At 47.6% G+C, this 25,964-nt stretch overlaps 1 protein-coding gene across 1 annotated transcript in view; it reads right to left on the reverse strand.

Annotated features, from left to right (window-relative positions):
• FOXO3 (forkhead box O3) overlaps positions 1-25,133 on the reverse strand; it is a 92,939-nt gene extending 67,806 nt beyond the window's left edge. Inside the window, exon 1 of the mRNA XM_014964470.1 lies at positions 24,337-25,133. Coding sequence (XP_014819956.1) covers positions 24,337-24,918 — 582 coding nt within the window. The 5' untranslated portion in view covers positions 24,919-25,133. The remainder of the gene's footprint in view (positions 1-24,336) is intronic.
• Between the last annotated feature and the right edge of the window lie 831 nt (positions 25,134-25,964).

The following is a 25,964-nucleotide window of genomic DNA, read 5'->3' on the forward strand; positions in this document are numbered from 1 at the left end:
ATTTCCCCAGCATCAGATCAAAATTCCACCCGGGTCAGCTTCTGCTTGCTGCCTGATAGCTGTTAAAAAGCCTCCGTAAAACGAGTTGGCTGTTTTAATCCTGTTTCAAGTGGATTGTGCTTAGATCCCAAGGTGGTAAAAGCTTTAGCAATCAAGTGGACAGGCACATATCCTCCACATAAAGCTCAGTACAACCAGTACTAATCAGCTGCAGCCATGCAGGAGAGAAGCCAAGGACGGAGAGGAGGCTGGAAATCCAGTTACCCACTCCATTCCTAGAAATGATTCAGCTAGATTGGACTTGCAGCAAATGGGCAGAAGCACAAAAAGTAGCTTGTCTTTGCTCCCTATGTTTTATGAATAAGTATTTCAGCTCCTGAACCCTTGATCTTTCTTCCCATAAAATGCTATTGCAAAAGCCAACTCATATTTTCCACACACATGGAAAAGTATTTGCTACCCATTTGATTCCTTAAACAAATACATGCACTTACTCACCAGCTTTCTCCCTCCCCCTCTTTGCATTTTTTTTTTTTTTTTTTTTTACAAAAATGCTTAAGTTTCTTCTTTTCGGGTCTTTCACTTCAATATTACAGTATTTTTTTTGCCTGTGCCATCACTAACATTTGGAGGGCAGCAGACGACTTCAGGACGATGCAGTAAGCCATTAAACTGAATACTAGGATTTCTGCTTACTGTTTACAACTTTACCAGAGCATGGCATTTTCCTGGGAGATTTTCACTCTTGCAGCACTGCTGACAAGTGCATGGGAAATTAGTAAATGCCTCGTCTGCATTGTAATAAAATAAATTAAAAAAAAGAAAAAAGTCTGAAACCCCTTACAGCACAGCAAATGGAAGGGGCGAAGGGGGTGTTTTAGGAATCGTACACGTGCAGTAACTATGTGCCACTTCCAAAAAAAACACTCCCAGCTGTTATGTACAAATATCGGTCAAAAAACAAAGCCCGAAACTAAGTGCCAGCAGTGGTGGAAGCTGGTGGGGCACTGCTCTGCTGACACCACGTACATGCTGTGCTGTCACAGAACGTGCCGGTCCCTCCCCGTCCTGGTGTGTCCCCGGCATTGCATCACTGCCCGTGAAATAACGCAGCTGCCTCGACGCTTTTTACCTTTTTTTTTTTTCCCTATTTTTTTTTTCTTTTTAAGGGGCAGGGAATTTCAATGCCATAAATCTCTGAGCCTGTGCCCAGCTCTGTCACCCACGCAGGCCAGCTTCACCGCAGCACCCTGCTTTCCCAGACCCTTCTTTTTCCCCCCGCCATGGCCTCATTTGGGAAAAATAACCCTCTTGCTGCCTGAAAGATGCCATGATTAAGCTTGAAGATTGGCAGCCATGTTATTGCCTGTCGTTATCCCCTTAGGCCTCTGGGATTACTGCTTTCACTGACCATTATCGGTGTGCTCCCAGGAGCTGCGCCACGTTAAATGGCCTCTCCGATGGCCCCTGCAATCCCCTGCAAACCCCGAATGCTGCTAAAAGGCCCCAGAGCAGCCACAGACAAATCCCAGCAGCGAAACACATGAAAGTTTCCTGGGCGCCAACGCAGAAGCAGCAATAGGTGTGATAAGCACCGTCTCGCCAGGCAGCTGCCCTTCGGTGCTGTTCTGCAGGCAGGTGGCCATGGCCACGGCCAAGTTGCCCACGTGGCTTTCAAAGAGCATCTTGGTACCGTGATGGCGATGCAGAAAAGTTCCTTCTTCCAGCTTTTCCCACTATTTACCTGCGGCAAACCTGCTGAGTGCCGTGCTTTATAATGGCAGAGCTCTCCATGGCCACTGCTTGTTTTAGTAAGTCAGCAAAAGACACCAGAGACCATGAAAACATCTTACCATATGGTTCAACCACAATTTTAGAAAAAACACTGCAACTTCCTTCCAAAAAAATCCTAAGAAAAATCCCTTTCTTCTATATTTTGACAGCAGAGACAAAAAACACTTTCAGGAGCGTTTCCCAAATGATGGACACAGAGAAACCATTGCTGATCTCTCCAGAGCACCTTCTTTTAATTTTGACAATTAAAGGCATTAGCGTAAGGTTCAGCATCGGTTGCAGCTGCAAACGCTCTAGCTGAAACCTGCAAGCTACGTACTTGTTCAACCAGATTCATGTTATTATCTTTTCCCTTTCCCTTCGTTGTGGCAAGAGTAACAATTTAATTAGATGGGGGAAGAAAAAAAAAAAAGCCCGTATTATTTATAACTATAGCGCAAGACATTATTTTTAGCCGAAGAACTCTTTGGAAAGAAACAGTGCCCAGACCGATTTTCATGTACAACTTCCTGAATTTGTGATTCAGTGCCAAATTTCAGGGACAAGTCTAATTTAGGTTTTGATCCTTTTGACCTCAGCGCGTTAGCGAGAGCTCTGGTTTTAGGTGATTGAGGCTTCGCTGCTTCCGAGCTCTATAGATCTAAACCTCAACAGGTCCCTCGGCTGCAAAACCAGCGACGCCTCAGAAAAGGCAGGCAGCCTTCAGAGGAATAAAGCTGTCAGCCTCCTGCCGTTCTCGGGGAAATTTGGGAGGCGGGGGGGCGTCTACCCGGGCACAATACCAGGCTGATAGGAGTGGGACGTATCCCGTTACGGGAACTGTGCGTTCGCAAACACGCGCCGGAGTCACAGGCTGTTCCGTGCCGCACGGTGGAGATAACACCGACAGGCTTCACGCTGCAAATCCACCCTCCCCAGCAACTTTTTTTTTTTTTTTTTTTTTTAACCTAAACTATATTTGACTTCGCTGTCAAGTATTTCAGCGCAGCTGCTATTCTCAGGTTCTCCTAAAATACACACAGTAGGTACTGTACTATTGCACATATAAACATCTACCTTCCTACCACAGCTATTTATGACTAAAATAACTTTTCTCCATTTCTGATTTCATTTCCTCTCTCTGCGTCCCGCTCTACGTTGCACAGGAGGTGCTTTCAAGACTGTGCCCAGAACGAGCCTCCAGCATGAAATAAAGAAATAAATTGTTAGCCTGGTTAGAAGTTTAGAATTTAACATCCAGTTTCCCTCATGGGTGACCAACAAGCAGGACTTGATCTCTGATGCTTCATGGTTTAGGAAGAAGAAAGGACTGAGAAGTCAGCAACGGGCTGAGGGGGTGGTGGAGGGGAGCTGCCTGTCATCTGCTGTTCCTCAGACACCACCAGTGTCAGTTACAGTCTCTGCTGAGCTTTATGCATCTCTTACTGGGGCTTGCAAAGAACAAGTCCTCTCTAAGGATCTGACCCAACTGCAGCTATCGCAGCCAAAAATTATGCAGTTGCACAACAGCTACACTTAGCAGTGGTGGATCTTACTCCATCTGAAAACAAACTCCTTAGCTCAAGAGGAACACGCATGCTTTTTGGCTGCACTGGAAGAGGAAAAATGGTAGTGTACTATTTAACAGGCCCTTCCACTCTTCTGGGATGCTTTCATGGTTCAAGGGTTCTCCACAGATGTGATGCATTACAAGGAGACAGTGGCTCCTCTGTGTCTGGCTTCTCTGCATTGAAACCCACAGCATCACCTCCTAAACTCACCCATCCGGCTTGGCAAAGGGTCTTCCTCACATAAGCACATCTTGCTTCCATCCACCCTCACACTGGGCCAGTGTGGAGGTGAAAGTATTAACTCAGCAGTTACAGAGCTAAAGGGGCCATACACAGGATTGGACACCTTCACCTCCTCAGCCACTAAGTCTTCAGGTGAGCTCCGAAGAGCTGCTCTTGCTACAGCACTCAGTGATTGAGATGTTCAGACAGATGTTCCCAGCACCCAGTCCTCACCCAAAACCTCCCTCGGAGGTAACTGTTCCAATCAAGACAATCTTGCCATCAGTGCCCAAATCCTTCCATAACCAAACACGTTCATGCTCAAAGCTTCTTTTCCTCCCAAAGTTTTTGCATGATCCATAACTTCAGCACAACATTAGGTCTGACACTTCTGGAGGGCTAAGGATGACTGACCGCTCTTAACTCTCAGAAATGTTACTCTGGATGCAGTCGAGCAGCCTCATGCCTTGTCCATGACCGTCCTGACTACTCAGCCAGCTATTAACAAATAATTAACCCACATTGAGGCAAAGGCTCCTTTCTGCCTGATGGGATGGGGGAGTGAAGCTCCTTTGTACTGAACCCACTATGTCCCAGAAATTTTTCTGTGAGCAGCTGTACTCTGTGAAAACAGTGATACAAACAGCAAAGATTAATGGGGTTCATCTCTCGCTACTAAAGGAAAATGCACACAACTTGTACAAGCCATTTCAAAGTGACAAGGAAATTGGGGTGACCGAGGCTGAACCCAGACTCCATGACCCCGTGGCACATGTCCAAGCACAGTCAAGAGGAAGCTCCCGCCCCAGGGAACTGGACACAAATTATTTAGTTCCTGAAGCTGAGCCACAACCCAGCCCAGCAGGTCCCAGCTGCGGGCACCAGTGCTGCTCTGCCGCCTGTACGGCCACTTCCACTCCGGTTACCAGGGCTTAAAATCGGCTGCACGACCAAAGCAGCATCAGGAGACAACCAGCAGCTCCATTTGGTTCAGGGGAATGCAGAGTATGGGAGCTGGCTGGCACTGGTTTGTGTAATTTCAGTCTCTCAGATGCTAAGAAAAGTTGGCTATTGCCAAGGTTCTTGCCATTGCCAGTAATTCACAACTGCAGAAAAATGTGATTTATCTGGTCCCTTCCTCAAACACAATCTAATCAGGGGCCTCATCCCACGGGAGTGGAGACGGTGCAAACTCACAGCCCAAGTGGCACACAGTCACAGAACAGCTGTCTTCATCCTGAGATAGAGCCCAACCAAGCAGCTGGATACCTGTATATATAGACACATGCTGGACCGGTCACTTCCTTACAAAATTAATCAGTTTTCCTAAAGAGCTGTTGTTTCACAAGAGCCTTAGTCTTCCTTCTCCTTGCTTTTAAGTTCTCCCTTATTTCTAATTAAGGACTTTGCATGAGGACTTCACAGAAATTTGCACTTCTAGGATGAAGAAGTGAAATTTGTGCTCAGATGTCTGTAAATCACAGTCCAGGGGTTGAAAATAAAAACACTTGTCTGTGCTGCCTGTTCTCCCTTCTCCAAAGCCCACCACTGGAGATGTGAGGCTGGTACGCTTCTGACATCCGCCCATTTAAAACAACTGCTGGATTTGTGGTCAGAGGAAACCCCCCTCCTTTGACCTGCCCTGCTGTCAAGATCAGACTGACAGGGAAGGCTGTTGGAAGATTTTTTTTGTCCTGACTTCTGGCATGGGATCCTCTGGTCATCTCATTTAACAGACACCCTGCACCTGCAATGCCCTCAGTTTGCCCTGGTCTTTGCAAGCCATACATAAGTGGTGTGGCTTCTGTATTTTAACTACAGGGCTTCGGTTTGTCTTAAGATGACAGAAAAGTGTTTTGTCCGACATGGTGTGTGAGATTACCCAGCCAGATGTCTGTGCACTCTTTGGAGCAAGACTCTCATTGCTTGTCTGTCCTCTGCTATCAGGGACTGGGCTTAAAACACAGGTGACTGGTCCGGACCCACCAACTTCAGGTCCATTAAAACCCCTTTCTTTATAGGAGAGAAAGGTGCACATATATTGCAAAAATAAACTTACTTACACAGCAGAACGCAAAATCATACGGTTTTCTTTGAATTTTTTCTACCTACTTTTCACACCTTTTAACTGAAAGTAGAAGTGGTTTGCAGCTGCGGCACTTGCATCAGACAAAACTCTGTTTGATAGCTCAACCTCAACCCACAGCACCTGAACTCAAGGTTGTTACCGCTCCCAGCTCCTTTCCTCACACACTGGAAAAACTGGCAAACAAACAAAAACCACACAGGGCACATGGAAAAGCCTTGATGCAGTACAGACAGGACAGAGTTTCCGATTCACCTCAAATCTCTTCACTTCTCTGTTTTCCTCAGACATTAGGTCGTATGTACAGGTTCTTTTATCTACACAGGTTGCTAATTTCTAAATGGTGCAGGCTTCAATGCACGATGTGCAGCCTGGAAAACAAAAGTTATTTAAACTCTTCCATGCTCCACAAAGGCATAGGAAAGCCTCAGCTGGCAGCCAGCATGCCGCAGCACTGAGGCTGTTTCTAAACCTTATAAACCAGCCTGCAGCATGTATTGCTGTGCAGGCACTTACCTGCACTTTAAATACGGACATTTGAATTTTTTAAGGCACAGAAAGCGCACAATGTAGAAGGAAACAATTTTTAACAGGACACAGAGCTGCACGGTAATGCTCCCCCCGAGTTACACAGCCAAAGCTTCAGCCGACAGCGCCGGCTACATGACAGAAATACTCCATCAAGCCAGTGCTACGGCTCTGCAAAACTGTAAATGATTACAGAATAATGCCCTGCAATCAAAGAACAAAATGTGTGCTGTAGATTAATCACTTTCCAAGACGGGAAAGGAAAGATAGGCTTGAGAGATAAATCTGGCTGGGGTGTTTATGCAAGCGTATCATGCTCCTTAGTACTGAATGTCCCAGAACTTAAAGAGGAAGTAAACACTGTGCTGGGGGGGTGTGCGGGGGGTGTGCGAGGGGTGTGCATGTGCCTGTGCCCGCGCTCACAACCCGAAACGGGACAGCTTGTGAAAAATGCCTAGCTTTCAGTTAGGAAACAGGAGCCTCAGAAGTCCCCCGACTGCCAGCTCTATTGCTACCGCCCGGGAAAAATTTAGAGCAAGGACCTGCTCAGATACAGCCGACGCTTCTCTGTGGAATTTCCAACTTTCCTATAGAATTCCCTGGGGATGCCCACGGACTCCTGAGCCCTCTCCCCCACATCGCTCAGCAGCCATGGCAGGCAGGCAGCGCACTCGAAGGCAGGGACCGCGAGCGCTTCTGGTTGGGATTTACTTCTGGAGGCGCACTCCGGCAACCCACATTTTCAGTGTCCCTCTAGCATATAATCATGCTGCTTTTGGCTGCTTAAGCAATGCCAGCTTTCATGCATTCCTCATTTTTGTGTAAACATATTTACATTTGTAACTCCTAACTGGCTTAACGCTACACAGGCATTTTGAGGCAAACCCTACCAGCACTTGAATTAAATGCAACACTTGGTTGATGAGAAAGTCAACATGAGCCAGCAATATGCAATCGCAGCCCAGAAAGCCAACCACATCCTAGGCTGCATCAAAAGCGGTGTGGCCAGCAGGTCATGGGAGGTGATTCTGCCCCCCCTACTCCACTCTTGGTGAGACCCCACCTGAAGCACCTCTCCTATGAAGACAGGCTGAGAGAGTTGGGGTTGTTCAGCCTGGAGAAGGCTCCAGGGAGACCTTATAGCACCCTTTGAGTATCTGAAGGGGACCTACGGAGAGATGGGGAGGGATTCTTGATCAGGGAGTGTAGTGATAAGGCAAGGGGTAATGGTTTTAAACTGAAAGAGAGGAGATTTAGATTAGATATTAGGAAGAAATTCTTTACTGTGAGGGTGGTGAGACACTGGAACAGGTTGCCCAGAGAAGCTGTGGATGCCCCATCCCTAGAGGTGTTCAAGGCCAGGTTGGATGGGGCTTTGAGCAACCTGGTCTAGTGGGAGGTGTCCCTGCTCAGGGCAGGAGGGTTGGAACTTGATCTTTAAGGTCCCTTCCAACTCAAAGCATTCTGTGTTTCTATGACTTTTGCAGTCATTTGTGAACACAGTGAACAACAGACAGACCGACCACCTGAATAAGGGTGACTCCGGTGCCAAGGCGAGCAAGGGCTAACCCCATCTGCTGTGGCTGAGCAGTCTTGGGGAAATATCATGCTGCCCAGGCACCAAACCCAACAGCAAAGGAGGGAAGCAGCCCCAAGCCTGACTCCGATCTCACAGGGCAAAACTGCGAGGCTCTAAACTTGTGCTGGTGAAGTGGGGTTGTGTCACCCGCCCAGAGGCATATTCACAATATGTGAGGTCACAAATCAAACTGCACCTTAGCACGTTGTGTCATGACTGCTCCCTGCCACCTGACTGCCATGGCTGCAGGAGGGGCCAGTGACCTGGATTTAGAGCGGGGGCTGCAGCTAAATACTGAGAGGTTTGCTGGGCAGCCCCTTGGCAAAAGCTCACTGGGGGCCTACACCGCAGCAGCCCCGGTTATGAAAGTGCTGAGTCCCCTTCTCATGATTCAAGGCATTCCAAAAAAGTTACAAAATCTCCAGGCAGAGAGTTTCAGTTATCACTGCCGGCTTCGGAGGAGGTCAGGGCACCATGGTGCAACTCCTCATCTGAGGATGACAATTCCACAGTGAAGATGTATTTCCACACAGAAGCTGATAAAAATTTCCCAAAAACAAAAGTGAGATAGGGTGCCAGGGTGTGCCCTGCAACAGTGCTGCCTATAGGGAAAAATACTTCACAGAAACCAACTATTTAAGGTCCGTCCTCCCTGCAAATATCTGGCTTTGTATTAAAACCAATTAACAATAATCTACCAACAACAAGACTGTGATGTAGCTGCGAGATTCCCCTAAAGCAAAATCCTGCCAATGCTAGTAATTGATTCGGCAACATGCACCAGCTCAATGGCACAGGCGTCTCCGATTCTTGGAAACATTACATCCAGTCTAATTCCCCCCCAAGGTCACCACAACCATCAGAAAATCCCCCGTACATGGTGACCCGGAGAGCTGTGACTGAACAGCTGTTATCAATAGCCTGGGAAACTGGAGCATGGTACCTGAAAGGCATGGGCCACCACTGGTGAACCCCTCAGCCGGCCGAGCCGCTGGAAGGGCCTGGGGAGCAGCGGTGGAGGGTGAAGGTCAGACTTCTCTGGTGGGAGAGGAAGCAAGGCCCACCAGCTCTGCCTTTGTGCTGCTCCCTGCCATGCCTGCTTGCACCCACTTCATTGCGATGGAAAGAGGGCAGGCCCCCCCCCGTTACCTGATTAAAGTTCCTTCCCGATAAAACTCAAAACAAGGGACTCAAACGGCACGCTCTATGCACAGGCTCTTTAAAAGGTCAATATAAGGTTATTCACACCATTAAATTACTTGATCTAGCACCGAGTCCGCTGGAAGCTGTCTTCTGACTGTGACAGAAGCTAAGTTGTACCCAGCAAAAGCAGCAAAGGTGTCCATCCTTCCATGCTCCACGGCATCACCTTGCAGTTTTAAGCAACAATTCAGCATGAATTTCTCAGCCTAATTCTGATAACAAAACCCTGTGATCAGCTTCCCACCTAGATGTGGAGGTATTTACCAGGATCGTTAAAAGACAGGCAAGAAGTCAGCAGCAGAGGGCCGAAGGCACAAGAAAGTTGGGGAGCTATGTAAGGAAAAGGGTCTTTACATTTTCCAGTCTAAATACACCGAGTCAGAAGGCCCCTACTAGAGGATGCAGAATATGGTGTGACTATGAACTATATATTTTCATGTCTTATACATTATCAGCAAGGAACTTTTATGTCTCCTCTCTTCTCACTGATAGGGAAGGAAAAGGGAACAGCCCCTCACCATGGAATTGAGGGCAATTACTACACGTACCATTAAATAAATATTCTAGCGACAGCTCAGTAGCGCTGTGAGTATACTCTCAGACTCTGCTGTCTAGTTCAGGCCACACCAAAACAGACACTGAGGACTCTCTAGGGCTGGATCCTCCATCTCTGATGAGATGAGCACACAGATGAGCAATCCCTCTGCACGCAGTATCAGCAGAGGGCATAGGACTACCCAAATGACTAAGGATTTGCACACCAACAGCACCAGGACTACTTACCTAAGGGTGGATTAGCTAAAAAAATAAACAATGCTGTAAATTATAGGTGGTGCCGTGAGCCCCACCTACACCTCGTATTGTCCAACACTTCCTATTATAAAACCCTCTTCCCTGTTGCTAATAGCTTTGCAAACCTGAACTGAAACTGGGATTAGAAACACGGTAAGTGGCCCAGGATAGATAAATCATGGGAAATAGGGAATCCTGGGGCGGGGGAAAAATGTGGAATGAAGAGCTGGACAAAAAAAACCAGGCAAGCTGAACAAGGACAGCAGAACTGGAAAGCTGAGAAGGTGGGCAGAGGTGTGGGAGATCACAGGGAAAAGGAGGGATGCATGGAGCAGGACTGGAAACCACAGGGATGGAGGCTGGGACAGGAGACTGTGGGGAGCGAGGAGCTTGGGGAGGGGAGAAGAGGCTGTAGGGCTGGGATGGTGCCCATCGGGGAAGCCCATGGATACCAGGGAGGCGAATGACACAGACGAGCACACCAGGAAGGGCGTATTTCTTTACTCAGAGTTGAGAGCAACAAGTATGGCACAGGGCCCACACAGAGATCATCACGGGGGATGAGCCGAAACCCTGAATACCCCTTGATGCATCCAACCTGACAAGGAGACTGGGGGTGGATAGAGTGTGTGAGCTCATTACTAACAATGGTGTCAGAGCCAGCATGAGAAGTAATTTCAAGTGTTAGAGGCAACTTTACTTGTGACACTTTGTACTTCCCGAGCACTTGGCTTTTATATCGGAACATTTTTTCATTGTAGATTTTCGTATAAATGAAGTACGCTCTTATTTAGTACTTCTGCTCGGCACTTCACTGAATAGTCTTCTCTATCCACAGAGATACTCCGGCAATATTCCAGCAGTTAATGGTCAAGCCATGTGAAATCCAGCTTTCCTACTCCCTGTCTGCTCTTGGAAAATGGGAAAGGCCCATCACTGACATTGCTTGAATCCACCCACTGTATCGTGGTGCTTCTAGGGAGAAAGCTGCTGGCCCCCGCACGCCCGTACCCACCTGGAAGAATCGTTGGTTTAATATCTGATACAGTTTCCTGCAGAAAATAAGGAAACTACCATCTCTCAGCCCATGCAGAGCTTTTTTTGAAAAAATGTGCAAAAAAACCCCAACAAAACACAACCAACAACCATCCAAAGAAAATGTCAAACCAGAAATCAAGCACTCAAGACTGGATAAATTTAGTAAGATGTCATGATTCAACTACAATTGAAGGAAATCCATACTTAATTTCTCAAACAACTGCTATCATACTGTTCAAGCAAACTGTTTTTCCTTCAGGCTGAGGGGACACGAAATCCACACTATTTCTCAATTTACTACTTTTTTTTCCTTTTTTTTCCCCCTTCAATTAGAGAACATTGTCATTCCACATGCTTAGTACAAGCACGAATAAGAAACGACACGTGAAAAGCTTTTGCCAGGGTTAAGTCCCGACACAGCTGTTGGAAAAACCCAAAATGAACATTTTATCCTGGCCAAATCAGTGTTCTTTTCACTATTTATACTCTTGGATGCAGCAGCTGCAAGTGACGCTACAGGTCATGTTGTCCTAAACGGACAAAGAATCTGAGGATCCTCTCAAGTTTTGGAGGCTTGTTTGAACTTCTGTTCTCCCACTCAATACTTGACAGTGCTGCTGCTGCACCGACGCCAAGTTGCTGTGAGTTTAAGTAGGGTACCAAACTCTGGTGAGAACAGATTTTTCAGCTAATATTTTCCATCTTATGAAAAAAAAATTAAAAAAAGAAGAAGGAAACCCCCCCCTATTTTTCTTGCTTCCATTTTTCAGTGCAATAGAGGATCAACACTGGCTGCTCAGCTGATAATACCCCTCTTTATTTGACGTTATCTTTCTCCTTTCACCACCTGCATTCATCTGGGACTTATTCAATATTATTCTGCCTGACATTGGTCCAAAACAGCAAACAATTTCTGTAACGGCACAATAAGCAGAGCGGACCCTAACGGAAGAGCTTCGTTGTCTAAGAATCCCCTTATGCAACATCCAGTTACATACCAAAAATAATGTTGAAAAACCTATAAGCAGGTTAGATACAGCTGTGCCTTTAACAGAACAACTTCTCTGGTATCAGTACCAGCATTTTACAAGCAGGGAAACGTTTCTGCTGTACTTTGGCCTTCTGTCATCAGAGAGAGGTGGAGATTTATGCCCTTTCTCCTCCTAAATTAGACTCCTTCAGTGCTCTATTTTATATTCTTCCTGACAAGTCCCTATTTTGTATTAAAAAAAACCTGCTGTCGCTCTGTTGCATAGCAAAAGACCTTTCCAGCCAAAAAGAGAAAACTCCTGCCACTGAGTCAGGCGGCAAGAGGTAACTCTGCGGTTAAACCTGTAAGGATAAAATAGTTTGCCCAGCAACATATTCATTTCCAGCAGGATTTGATAAAATTATAATTCACTGTCCAGAAAAAGACTAAAACATTAAACGTATTATACTGAGAAAGTCAAAATAGGTCATTCAATCAGCGTTATTCCCCCTTCATTTCAAACATAATACAAAGCAGTTAAGTAGTTTCTCTTGCAATTAGCATCATCTTTGTCTCCTCGGTGTCTAAAATACACTGGAGATATGGAGCTGCTCTGACTGTACAGCAGCCCAGGCCCTGCTCCCCATCATCACCGACTTCGCAGTGAATACACAGAGGTGAAATTTTATCTTCAATGATTTCAACTACGATCATTTTCTTTGGTTTTTCCAATTCCTTGGTCTATTACCTCAAGTGATAGACCTCTTCCCACTGATTAAAGAGTACAGATGCACGCAGGAAGAACTCCAGCATCTCCAACTGCTCATACAGTCTCATTCCATGCTCTGACCAGGAGGATTTGCTACCCGGCAGAGCCCTGAAGAAGGTGGGCTAGAAACAGCCTCCCTGGGGAACGGCAGGGTTTTAGAGATCTTTCCTGGATGTGAGAAGTCTGACATATGCTTCAAATGCATTTTCATTGAGAAAAAAACGTTGGAAAGATTTTATTTATGTTTCTAATTAGGTAAACAGTATGCTTCTTCCACCTGCTCCAAGCTACCCCAGCTAGGCCCAGTAGACATCAGATGTCTGTGAACATACATCAGGTTGATTTATTCCCTACTGCTAGTTCACAGAATCCTTCCCCCTCCCTGCCCCGTATGCCACTACTTCATGCCCTACACACTTTCCCTCTTTTTTTTGTATGTAAAATGACCTCACTATTGATTTTCAAATACCTTCTTAAGCACACAGCTCCCTTCACCAGAGCTTTCTAAAAAATAGCTCCTCATAAAAGATCCCTACCCGAAGTGTGCAACTCTTCCAGTACGTTTCAATCAAAAATATTTTTGCTGTGCATGAACCAGGCTGTAAGAGCAATGGGGCAAGAAATAAGTCTCAACATGCTACAGGAAGCAAGAATTACACTGTCAACATCATGATGAAAATAATAGTATTAGGTTCAGAGCTTTTGGCTGCTACACAAACTAGGCTGGAAACCTCTGGCCCGATCCATGCAGAGCTCTGACATGATTTCCATTTTAAAATCGAAGATTTTCGATGTGGCCCATTTATCTGGGCCACATACATGGCTCAGGCTACGCAAACACAGAAGCTGCTTGCACCAGATTCACAAAACACTCTGGAGTTTTTACAGCTCCTCAGTGGCAGCATCATTCTTGGTGCCAATGCTGTTCTCCTACAAAGGCATCGTAGGACTAGCAGCCTCTCGTTGTAGGTCTCAATGAATTCTTAAAGAAGCACCATTCACTCTGAAACCTGACATCTCAGACAAATGGTTTTGAGTTCCCCCATACGGTGAAACTTTTACACACAACAGATCGTGTTGCACAAAAACAGGGACAGCGGCTCAATGTGTCTCAGCTTACAAGCATCTCAGGACACGACTTGAACTGGCGTCACCTTCTCCTACAAATTCCTGGAAAAAAAACATTCTCTGAAAATTAGTTAAGGTCCAGAGCAGTTTTGCAGAACAAACAGCAGGTTATAGGCTTTCAGGAAACCGTATCACTGCTCTCAGCACAAAACCAATCAGCAAAAAAGGTGATAATGTGGGAGCCTGTGAGAGTCTCACACAAAGACATTCTTTGTTGAGCACTGTTCTCACTTATCAAACGCCGAATTTTATGTACTAAGCACATCTAGAACTTTATATATGAAACTGATAAATCCTCCATGAAGTACTAGCAAATATATTTACACAAGATAGGTGTTCACTGCCTAACTTCACAAATACCCACAAAGTCAGAAACATTTGATCTGGATTAAGTCTCACATTCTAAGGTATGTTTACACTGCAAATTTCATGTAAGAAAGCAGGGCTAACTTTGGTCATAATGCGCCTTTGGAGAGCTGAAATAGCTGCTTTAAGAGCTAGCATAGAGGAAAAAAAACCCAAATACAGCAGGTTTTAAGAGCTCTGACACATAACTGGCGTATACATCAAGATAATTCAGTCCACATTCTAGATAAAACAAATACGGCCCTGGAAGTCGTGTCCTAAAATGATTTATTTAAAATAATATTTATTCTTCTTCATCCTATTTTGGAAAAGTGCAGAAACCAACACAGTATAACATGAAAAAACACTAAGTTGTAAGGTGCTGGCTGTCTAGACTAGGAGAGGAGCTTGTATGAGAATATTATTAGGTAATTAATATGTCTTTAAACAAAGCTTTGTTTACTTAAGTGCAACACTGTTACTAATACTCCCCGGTCCTGCTCAGGGAGCCCAGGCTCAACTGCAACCAGGATTTAAGCACCGCTGGCTTGAGTCTGACTGACACTGGTGGGAAGGCAGGCTGCTGGGGCAGGGCAGGAGAGCCCTGCTCTGCTCCCTCAGCACGGCCTTGGGCAGGGAGGAGAGTTAGGCCCTGCTCCCTGTGCTCCATTGACCCCTGACAGTTGCACCACCACAGGCTGGTGGTGCATCCATGCAAACCCGGTTTCCCATTCCCACTTGGAACTCCTTCAGACCGAATCCCAAGCGTGACACGTGCCCACGTGTTTGGGCTGCTCCTCTATCTGTCCTCCCCCAGCCGACCGTTCTCCGTCCTCATCAGCCTTCTGACTTATCTGCTGCCTCCCAACTCCTCTGGGGTCAGGATAAGCAGACATTACCTCCCTGCTCCAGTGCTGGCACCCAGCCCGGACCTGCCCTTTTCTGCTCACGCGACACAGGAGCCACCAAACCTACCGAGAACTTATTTTCCTAGAACTGCATCCCACCCACTGGTCACAATCCTGGGTGTCCCCACGGCCTCCACTGCTCCCTAGGGAGAGCAGAAGGTCTCGGAAAGGCAGGGCTGGGGAGGCAGGCTGGCCTTAAGGCACTGCAAGGCTGAGGGCTGGGTTATCAACAGCCTCCAGGAAGATCCATAGCACAACACGAAGCGCGAAGGCAGCCTCAGAGGCAAGCGTCAAAGGAGAAAAACAGCACCTTCAGCAGCACTCCTGCCCTCATTCCGGAGGTCTCGACAGGATTTTGGCATGGAGACACCAGGACAGACCCACTCTTCTCCTGGGCACAGGCTGTGGGTGAAGGGATGCAGAAGTGGCATGATCCAGTGACTCACCTAATGGAAGGTCCACACCTGACCACTGGCAGCACTCAGGTGTACAGCAGCCAGAGACTGCACTGGCAGAGCCCCACACTCACTGCGAGTAGCCTCCTGCCCCCCAAAAAATGGCAGGCAGCACTATCCGGGAGGCCCAGAGCTGTCAGTGCCACGTGCTGTCCTCCTGGCTTCAAGTGGACCTTCCTCCAGCAATGATCCCCCGGCTGCCTCTGCCCTCCTGCCCCAGCACACACCTCCCTCTACACATGGCGAGCGGCACTTCACCAGCAGGGGAAAAAATAATAAAAAAGGCAAAAGAATACCTTGCCAAATAAACAGGTTCAAGTGAGAACCCAGCATTTCCTAATTCAGCTCTTAAGTACGTGGCATGTTGTGATCAAGCAAGTGATCCATTCAATTTGTTAGCACAAGTCTGTTATAAGAGCTAATTTTTCACAAGGCATTTCTTTACCAGTAACAAATTCCCAGAAAGGCACTTCTCTGACAGTGAAATCTTACAAAGGTGTTTTCTATCAGTAGAAGTATTTAAATAGCCTTTATTTTTAATAGGTATCAGTGTACAGATAAAGAGAATTGCCCCAACAAGCAAAGTCCAGGTAGGACACAGAGTTATTAACAAGACACCGATGCTGTTAACTCCTGACCTGCCTCAAACTCCTTGCAAAGCAGCATTATGAGCATATCAGTCCTTGAGCAAAAATGCAAGGGGGGTGGCCCACAGAAAGGATTCTGGCTTTCCTGGGCAAGACCAGCTCCTCCCAGACTTCACAGCTACGTGCAACATGGGGAGAAACCACTCTGGCAAAAAGCAATGGCGACACAGCGATGCTCTTCTCCTCCAGCCCCACTGAAAGGCAGCTCCCTCGCTATTTCACCACAGGGACGAGGCAGTGCACAAACGCAATCACTCCCTTGTTCCCAACCCTGTACACTGCCCTGAAATTGCTCTTTGCCAGCCCAATCGCCTCCACGCTGCACCCCCAGCCGAAAAGCACCTACACTCTGCCACACGCCATGCAGGGTTACAAGTCAGCCTTCCATTTCCCACAGAGGCACCCCATGCACCATGCAACCCCCCAGGGTGGTGTGACAACGGGAAGGATGGAGAAGATGAAGTAGGATGTAACGTCCCTGGAGTCTCACAAGACACGAACGAGCAAATCGGGGATGGAGAACTGAATAATGTTTTGTTGTTTGTTTTATTTAATATTGGTATTTGGAAATTGAACTAATGCCCTCTGCTTGCCACTCCCCTCATCTCACATGTTAGACCAACAACCTGTAACAACCCTTGCCCATCACATTGCCCAGGAGATAGTTTGGATGACGCAGCTGATGAATACAGCAAGACATAACCTGCTGTTGTTGAAGACCAGTGGTGGCTGCCTCTCAAGGGCTGAGGGAGCCTCAAGGTCCATCATCCTCAAAGAGCTGAAGACGCCCTCCCTGCAGGACAACACAGGGTGTCTCAGCAATTCTCATGCACACCCTCCAGCCTTGCACACCTGAGCTTTTCCTACCCCTCCACCCCAAACAGGGGCTGGGGCCACATCACCCCAGGCCTCCAGATCTCCCTGCAGTTCCTGGCAAGCTAAGAAGCATGGCTCTGTCTCCAGCTGTAGAGCAACAGAAGAGTTGCAGAAGAGCAACAGCTGTACCCACCACTAGCAAAAACCACCTGGGAACACACTGGTTTGCTTGGAAAGGTTAAGCTGATGTCAAATAAATATCAAATACACATGGGTAAGGAGCTGGTGCCTTTCAGTGGTGCAACGGTATGCCACACACGCAACTGGAACATCAAGAAACTGGTACAGCCCTCCAGAGAAGCATGGGATACTCCATCCTCACTTTGTCTGAAGCAAGTTACAACAAAACATCTCACTCTGAAGGAAAATCCCCTTCTGTAGACAAGCCACTTTTTAATAATAAGTGCTAAATGGACTATTCAAGCAGGTAATTAATGTTAATTAACATATGTCAGGCCATAAATTGGCTAAATGCACCTCATTTTCCAAGCTTAGTGTGTGGCAATGCTCAGGAAATTGTAACAGAAAAGAACAGTCTAAGTTTGTAGAAACACAAAAAAAAAAAAAGAGCAAATAAAAGGTTAAGCATAATCTTCACTTAACTCGTGGTGTGCTGAGGCAGCACTACTGAAAACTGTATGACTGTGCACATTACTTGACCACTTAATTTTGCTCCTGAACCACTGCGCTACGCACGTACTGTCAGCCCCAAGAAAAGCCACATCAAACAAACCCCTGCAGCTCCCCGAGCGCTGTGTTATCGGGCAGGCTTTTATCAGGATGCTCGCTACGTGCTGCGGGACCTGGATGTGCCTCCTGCCCCGGGACCTGGCCAGGCTCGTGGCCCCTCTCCAGCTCCAACTTGGGAATTGCAATTTTTTTGTAGTGGGGGGGTGGTGAATGGAACAGCAGTGGGAAGATGCTCAGAGCTCACCCTCCTCCAAAGAGTCTGCCTCGAAACACGGAGGGCCTCATGCCTTTAAGTGAAACTAACGCTGCCATTTTATAACCCTGCCCTTGGGCGCAGTTTCTGTGATGGAGATAGTAGTAAGGCTTTTTAAAAAGTGGGAGAGAAACAAGAACACACTAAGATTTTAGTCTAAGTAACAACTTGCATTAGGAAACACTTTCAGTTTCTCCCTTGGCAAGCTGCCACTACGCTAAGACCCACTGTAATTGCATTGCAAATAAGAAACAATCCTCACAAAAGATTTTCCATACTTCCATGCAAAATTACTGGCTGCCAAAACCTTGCAGGGCACCTTTAGGAGGCTGCCACCTAGAGAAATGCTTTGGCTGTTAATCCTCAATTTTCCCTTATCTCCAAGGCAATCCCTTCGGCCTCCCTTTGAACCCAGCAGACACCACCCGTAATTTTCTGGGGTGATTTCACGCTTGTTCTCCCCATCCACCCCCAGCAAAGTGGCTCAAAACAGCCCAGTCGCTGCAAGGGGATGGGGGGGGGGGGGGCTGCATATTACCCCCCCTCAGCGTTGCCTGCCTTCTGCAAGGGACACCACCGACCCCAGGGTTCTACTTTGTCCACCTCAGCACAAAGAGCTTTCACAAAACCACCGGGCTAACCCTAATCACTTGCCTTTCTAAATGCACCAGCACGTGCCCAGCCTCCCCTAATCTCCCAGGATTACAGCGGAGTGGTGTAGCACCACCAAAATGACCCGAATACAAAATGGCCTGGCGTGTGAGACACTGCTCGTGTTACCAGGAAAAAACCAAGCAGCAGCAGGACGTCCCAGGGCAGGAGCGCCAGGACGTCTCTCTTCCCCAGCCTGAGAGTCTCAGACAGTGTTTGTTCAAGCCAGGGGGGGGGGGGGGGGGGGGGCTGCATATTACCCCCCCTCAGCGTTGCCTGCCTTCTGCAAGGGACACCACCGACCCCAGGGTTCTACTTTGTCCACCTCAGCACAAAGAGCTTTCACAAAACCACCGGGCTAACCCTAATCACTTGCCTTTCTAAATGCACCAGCACGTGCCCAGCCTCCCCTAATCTCCCAGGATTACAGCGGAGTGGTGTAGCACCACCAAAATGACCCGAATACAAAATGGCCTGGCGTGTGAGACACTGCTCGTGTTACCAGGAAAAAACCAAGCAGCAGCAGGACGTCCCAGGGCAGGAGCGCCAGGACGTCTCTCTTCCCCAGCCTGAGAGTCTCAGACAGTGTTTGTTCAAGCCAGCACAATACAGCGGATATAAAAGAGACTAAGGTGATTTAATGTTTGTTAGCATTAACCATGTACTTTCAAACACACAGGTAAGTGTAAGAACCAATCTCATGACTCTCAGGCTTCCTATTTTAAATACACTCAAATATTGACACTAATAACCTATTACAGACAACACCAGTGTTCATGACTGTTTTAGGTAACCTTCTGCCTCTGAAAAACTGAGGAACATCAATTCCAGCATTTGTCATGCAGGTTTACCTGACAGCGATACCATCCCACATCATTCACTGGAGGTTTCCCATTCACATCAAAAGTTAAGTTTATTAGAGCCTGTGACTCTTCACAGCTGATGACATTCACCAAGGCAAATATATCTGCATTTAACGAGTCCTTGGGTGCAGGTGCTCCTCACTGTCACACTGTGGATCAAACAATGTCAATGATTCTGGGAGAGCTACTCGGTGTCTCTCTCTCTCCTCTAATAGCTGTCGCCTGCCTGCATGAGCTGGGGAAAAGTGAGATCTTTGATGTATGTTACAGATATAAAATAATAATGTGCACTAATATCTACATATGGTTTCTGCTGGAAAGTTGAAAAAGTCATTTGTTACTTTGATACTAAAGTATATTCCTCTGATTCAAGAATCTTGTTATCCAGTGGGTTTGACTCTGGAGCTGGAACCACACATCTCTCTGTGTTGCTCAGCACAAAATTCACTTACAGATGTTACTGAGTATTTTGTTAAAGCACAATACAGTAAGGCTTTGATCAGGTAAGATGCTTAAGCAGTAAGTTTAAGAACACAAGTAATCCCAGTGAAGTCCCAAGGATCCATTCACGTGCTTAAACCCGTGCTCACTTTGGTAGATCAAAACTTAAAATAATCGGGCTACAGTTTGCAACCCAAGCCCTTCTGTACAGATGAATAAGGCAGCTCAAAATTAGAAAGAAAAAAAAAATATATATAGTAGAAAAATAAAATTCATACTAGCAGTTAACTGAGAAACACATTCTTTAAAAAAAAAAAAAGAAAAAAAAGACAGCAGACAAAAAAAATGAAACCGATACAAACTCCAGTTTTACACTGCTGCTCCTGATAAAGACGCTGTGTGCCACTTCGAGGAAGGAGACATAAGAAGAACAGAGAGTGATGTTGCTTCCTTCCCACATCCTTTGCAAAAAGACGATAAAAAATGTCCGACACATCTTGCGTATCAGCATCTGGCTAACAGATTTAGACATCTGTCTACATCACTTGCAAATTTCTCAAGTCTTTTCAAGTCTCAATAATTAGAAAAGAGACTCATGCGTTTGCTACACTGAAGGGACTGCAACCCTTCGGTACATATTGGTCAATAAAACATGGTAAGGAATGGTGAAATGTACAAAGTTTACAAAAATCTCCCCTTCAAAGTAAATATCCCAGCAGCTAGTGTTTATCTTTCGTGAGGAAGACGAACACAACAGGTGTAAAACAAACAGGTTTCTGATACACAAAACAAATCAAAGCAAATCAGTTGCATTTAAATTTGGGAACTGCTGGTATCTGTGTATAAAGGACCAGATTCATAGCCTTGCCATACCGCTCAACAAAGAGGAAAATAGTCCCCCTAGTGTACTCTACATGTAGAAAAGACTGTTTCACAAGATAGTGCTGCAAGAAATTACAAAATAACATTATAGGAAGAGATATGGAAGTACTTAAGCTATAGTGAAACCCAGCACCTATACTACAGACACAGACACAAAGGTGTTTCGGTTTTCTAATGTTATTGAGTGAAGTGAGTGACTGCATCCTAAACATTTGGGGGGAAAAACTTGGTTTTTAAGTCAGCACAGTAGTTTTGTGACTGCAGGATATCGACAGGGTAAGGGATCCCTGAATTTGGAAAGACGGCTCGATCTGGTCTGTGGAAGCACCTGCAACAGCCGCCTGGCACCGCGCGTGTCACAAGGATGAAACCAGCTCACCCTCAGACCTTCCCCCCCCCCAAGTGATGATAAATATAAATACTGACCCTCCATAAGTATCCAAGACAGTAAGCGGATATTGAAGCACTCACCTAAACCCTTCCCGGTGATTCGGAGGCGTACGGGCTTGTATGAAACCAGGCTGCCCGTGGGACACGACCGTGGCCACAGCGTGCCAGCTCTGCCACCGTGCACCGTACACTACTGCCCTAGTCAGCTCTCAGGCTGGAGGAGATCAGCTCATGTCCCACCAGGATCAGGGGGAGCGGGAGGCAGAGACAACTGTTGGGGTTGGGGTGGGGGGGTATATTGGGTAAACCCTATCTGAATTAGCAGAAACGTAATATATGCCTTCCTAACCACATCTGAAACGCTCACTTCTGCTTTAATGCCCTAGGCAAAAAAAAAAAAAAAAAAAAAAAAAAAAAAAAAAAAAAAAAAAAAAAAAAGAAAGAAAAAAAAGTAAAAAAAAAAAGTGATAGTTGTAACTTTAATTTATAGCTCTTAAAATAATTGTTTTGAGGAGTATAATCCCAGCTCTGTTTACGGATTATGGTATTCGGCACATCTCACTGGAAACGGTATTAATATTTCATATATAATAATACGTAAGATAATAAAACCAAGTTCTCTTCTTCCCTTTGTTTAAAATGACAATTTTCCCACTCAGTGCCAGAGCAGAATATTGTTAAATGGGGCTCCTGCCTTCAAAGACAAATTTAGCTGTGTAAAAATATTCTAAATTAAGATAAAAGCTTTCTGATACAGAAGTATCTTCTGTTCATTTAAAATCTCGGTGTAACTAGCAATCTGAAAAAGTCTGATGTGAAAAGCTGACATTAGTTCCTGAAGAGTTGTATTCATTACCTGTGAGGGAAACAAAGATGATAATAACATATAATGTGTTTTAGCATCGGGAGACTAAGATGGAGTCTCTATTTAGGAGTGTTGCCTCTGCACAAACTAATTTACGTTCCAGCCAAAGAAACTGAAATAGTCCTCTTCCGAAACAGTCCTCTCCCGAACGTATACCCATACATTAAAAGAAACTCTAGCCCTGCTAAGGAATTAAAATTTTGCAGTTTTGGATGCCTGGCAAATTATTAGCTCCTGACCTCTCCTCTGCCCCTTCCAGAGTGCCCCTGCCACCCACGCACAACTGCACCCACCGTTAACGGGGTCCAAGGCCTCACCCCAACTTCCCGAGACAGCTCACAGTCACCGAAGAGGCAGAATTCTCTGCTACCAGTGTGTCTGCCTCTCCTGAGAAAGGTCATCCTAAAGGCTTGTGAGAAACTTCTGAACTAAATTATATCAGAGGAATCTCAAGGGATCCAAGTTTTTAACATTTTAATTAGCTCCAAGTACCAGTTAATGCTGCTCAGCAAAGGAATCAATATCAAATTAACAGTATAAATTGTCAGAAAAATTGTGACTGTATGAAGCATACTAATCAATGTAAGCACTTTGCGTTATGGCCCAGATCCTGCTTCTGCTGAAGTGAATGGGAGTTTTGCCACCAAATTCAGCCGAAACAGTCTCAGCCCTGTCGTTCGATAAGTCTTCCTTGGAATCAAGTATCAAGAATTTACTGAAAATTCAATGTATCAGATAAAAAGGCTGGATCTGTCATAGCAGCTGACATCTAAAGCCACTGCTTCTGCGTGAAACCAAACAACTCCTGAAGGCACGGGCTGTCATCGGAAGACGTAACCCTTTATCACGCTCTGTGTCGCACTTCTGAAGTCAGATCAAAATTCAACACCTAATACAGAGGTAAAAGCTGTAAAAAGGATCTGCGTTTTTAAGAGCCTTGTCTTGAATTAGCTATGCCACCGACAAAACTTTGTGTTTATATTTTCCCCAGCCCGAGACAAGCCTGTCAGTGAAAAGCTTCCTCTACAGTGCTCCATTTGGAAGGTAAAAATCACACAGCTGCACTTCAGTTCCGAGCAGCAAGTCCTCGTCAGGCACCAAAATATGAGACAGGGCTGCTACTCCACAAACTGCCAGAAATGTTTCATCCGTGCAGTATTTCTGACTGATTTGTATACTGTAAATTACCCTCTAGTCCAAAGCTAGAGAGGGTCAAAAGAGAAAATTTTATTTCTCTGTAACACATTAAAACTTCCCGGCAAATTCACCTTCAGCCATCCATCCAAAAAACTCGGGGCTCGGCTGCTGCCAGCACTGGCCCTCGGCAGCAGCTCTGAACCGTGCCGGGATTTCCCTCCGCAAACAGCCCCGGCGCCCGGCAGCACCTGCATTTCTGTACAGCTGCAAGGACGTGACATTTCGGTGTCCGACAGACGCTGATAGATGGACGTGGAAAACCGGGGAGGAAAAAGCAGTTCTGGAAATCACTACAAATGTGCTTTACGTGCAGCACCGGCTCCTGGTAGGCCTTCTCACACTCTGCCTTTGAGAGCAGAGCCCAGCCTGCCTGCAACGTGCTTTTGCACGCGCTAAGTAAACAAGCCACAAAACCAGATTTATTTATTTTTTTCCTCACTTATTCAGCACTAATCTTAGCTGCTAACTGTCGCAAGGCTGGGCAGAAAACGCTTGGGTATAGGGGATTTATCAATAGACGGTGCCCTCATCCACTGGCACGGCAGGAAGCGCAAACCAAGCGTTCCTGTGGCTGAGCAGCCAATAACTCCACGCTTTGATTAACTTTACGAAGAAATGTCAAGACCCGAATTTCCCTCTATTGCCTTTGAGGAACGTGCGGGAAACCACGGGGGTATTTCTTGACACAAATAATAGAGTCGTTCTGTATTTGAGCTTTGAGCCTCTGCTTGACCCCGCATAAAAGCGACTCTGCTTATTTCCAGTACGAGCTACACCATAGGTACCTATAACTTAAAAAAAAACCCAAAACAAGCAAACCAACCCAAACAAAAAAAACAAAACCCCACCCTTAAAAATACTTTTTCTTTTTTTTTCTTTTTCTTCTTTTCCTTTCCCTGCTTATGTGTTTGTGCACCAGAGAAGCCAGCTCCACTCCAGTTTCTCCCTCACCCCAGGAGTTGGGAGCCCTCCCCGCTCGCACACAGCAACAGGAAAGAGCCAAAACTTTTCTTACCCCCTCCCTTAAAAAAATAAAATAAAATAAAACAAGCGAAGGTCACATCGCGACCCCCCAGCACGGCCAGCAGCAGCGCCCGGCCGGCCGCCGTCGGGAAAAGCCGCGGGCACCCCCCAGCCCCGTCCGCCGCCGCCTCCCCCGGGGGCAGCACGCCCGTCGGGGCGGCCGGGTGGGTCCGCCGGGACCCCCGCCTCACCTTCCAGCCGGCCGAGCTGTTGCTGTCGCCCTTGTCCTTGAAGTAGGGGACGCAGCGGACCATCCAGTCGTAGATCTGGGAGAGGGTGAGGCGCTTCTCCGGGGAGCTCTCGATGGCGCGGGTGATCAGGTCGGCGTACGAGAGGTTGCCCCACGCGTTGCGCCGCGACGAGCACTTCCTCGGCGCCGCCGCCGGGCCCCCGCTCAGCCCCCCGCCGCCCGCCGCCGCCGTTCCCCCCGGCGACAGGCTCGGCCCCTCCGGGCCGCCTCCGGGCAGCGGGGCCAGCAGCCGCGCCGACTCCTCCGGGACGGCGGTAGTCGCCGCCGCCGCTTCTCCCCCCGCAGGGGCCGCGCTGCCGACGGCCATGGCCGAGCTGCCCCCCTCCTCCTCGTCGTCCTCCTCCTCGGGGATCATGGAGGCGGCGTCGGCGGGCGGCTCTCCGGCAGGCTTGGCGGGGCTGGCCTGCAGCTCGGGCCTCTGCAGGGGCCAGGTGCAGGAGCGGGGGCGGCTCTGCGGCTCGAACTCGGGGTCCAGTTCCACGTCCAGGGGGGAGAGCGGGGCGGGGGGCGACGCCTCTGCCATCTTGGCCTCCCCCGCGGGCGGTTGCGGAGCGCTGCGACGGGGCGGGCGACCCCCGCTCCTCCTCCGCCGCCTCCTCGGTGCCAACGGGAGGCTCAGCAGGCGGGGGGCCGCCGGGCGGGCATGCCGCTCTCCGCTACGGGCTTGGTGGCGAGCTCTCCCGCTGCACCCCGATCTCCGCTCGCCGCGGGCGATGCGCACGCCGGGGCGGGGAAGGCGAGCGGCGTCCGCTCCCGCGGTGCGTGTGCGCGTTTGTTTATGTTTCACTCCATGCGGATGCAGAAGTCGCTCCAGCGGGAACCGCGCTGTATCCAGCCGGGAGAGGACACCCCCCCGCCCCCGGCGAGCTCGCTCCTCGTCGCTTCCACAGATACCTTCCTTTTTAGGGAGGGGTGGTCCTTTGCCCCCTCCCTCGGCGGAGGGCAGGGAGAGGGGTCCTTCAGGTTACGCCGAAGACTTTTTTCCTTCTTCAAAACGCCCTAAAGGCAGCCGAAGTCTTAGCGTACATCCAACTGCACACTAGCGCAAGCCTGTCACTTTGCGGTACCCCCCGAGCCACACGCAAGCAGCCCCCCAAAATCTCACAGCCGACGGAGCAGGGGGCAGGAGAAGGCCACCCCGGAGGTTGGTCTTTAAAAAAAAAAAAAAAAAAAAAAAAAAAAAAAAAAAAAATGAAAAAAAAAAGAAAAATCCTTCTTCTCGCAGGGAAAAAGCAAACACAACGGGAACAAATCAAATCGCCAGTCTTCCAACAGGTCCAGAAGCTTTAAGCCCTCCCTAGGGCTGCCAAAGAGAATAGGTTTTGTTCCAGCATCAACACCACATTCATAACCTCCTTGCTCCTGCTGCTGCCATCTTGACAGTTTTTTTCCCCCCCTTCACTCAAGTCATTTAAAAAGCGCAGGCAGAAGAGGCAGGGAGAGCCACATCGGGAGCGAGGGAGGCGGGGAGGGGAGGGGGGGGTGGAAAGAATCAACAGCCACCTCCACACCGGCAGAAATCGAGATCCGAATTCACGGGAGGCAGAAGCAGCGCTGCTGCATGGTTCC

The sequence above is a fragment of the Calidris pugnax genome, unplaced genomic scaffold (genome assembly GCF_001431845.1).
Source record: "Calidris pugnax isolate Ruff unplaced genomic scaffold, ASM143184v1 scaffold219, whole genome shotgun sequence".
Lineage (NCBI taxonomy): Eukaryota > Metazoa > Chordata > Aves > Charadriiformes > Scolopacidae > Calidris > Calidris pugnax.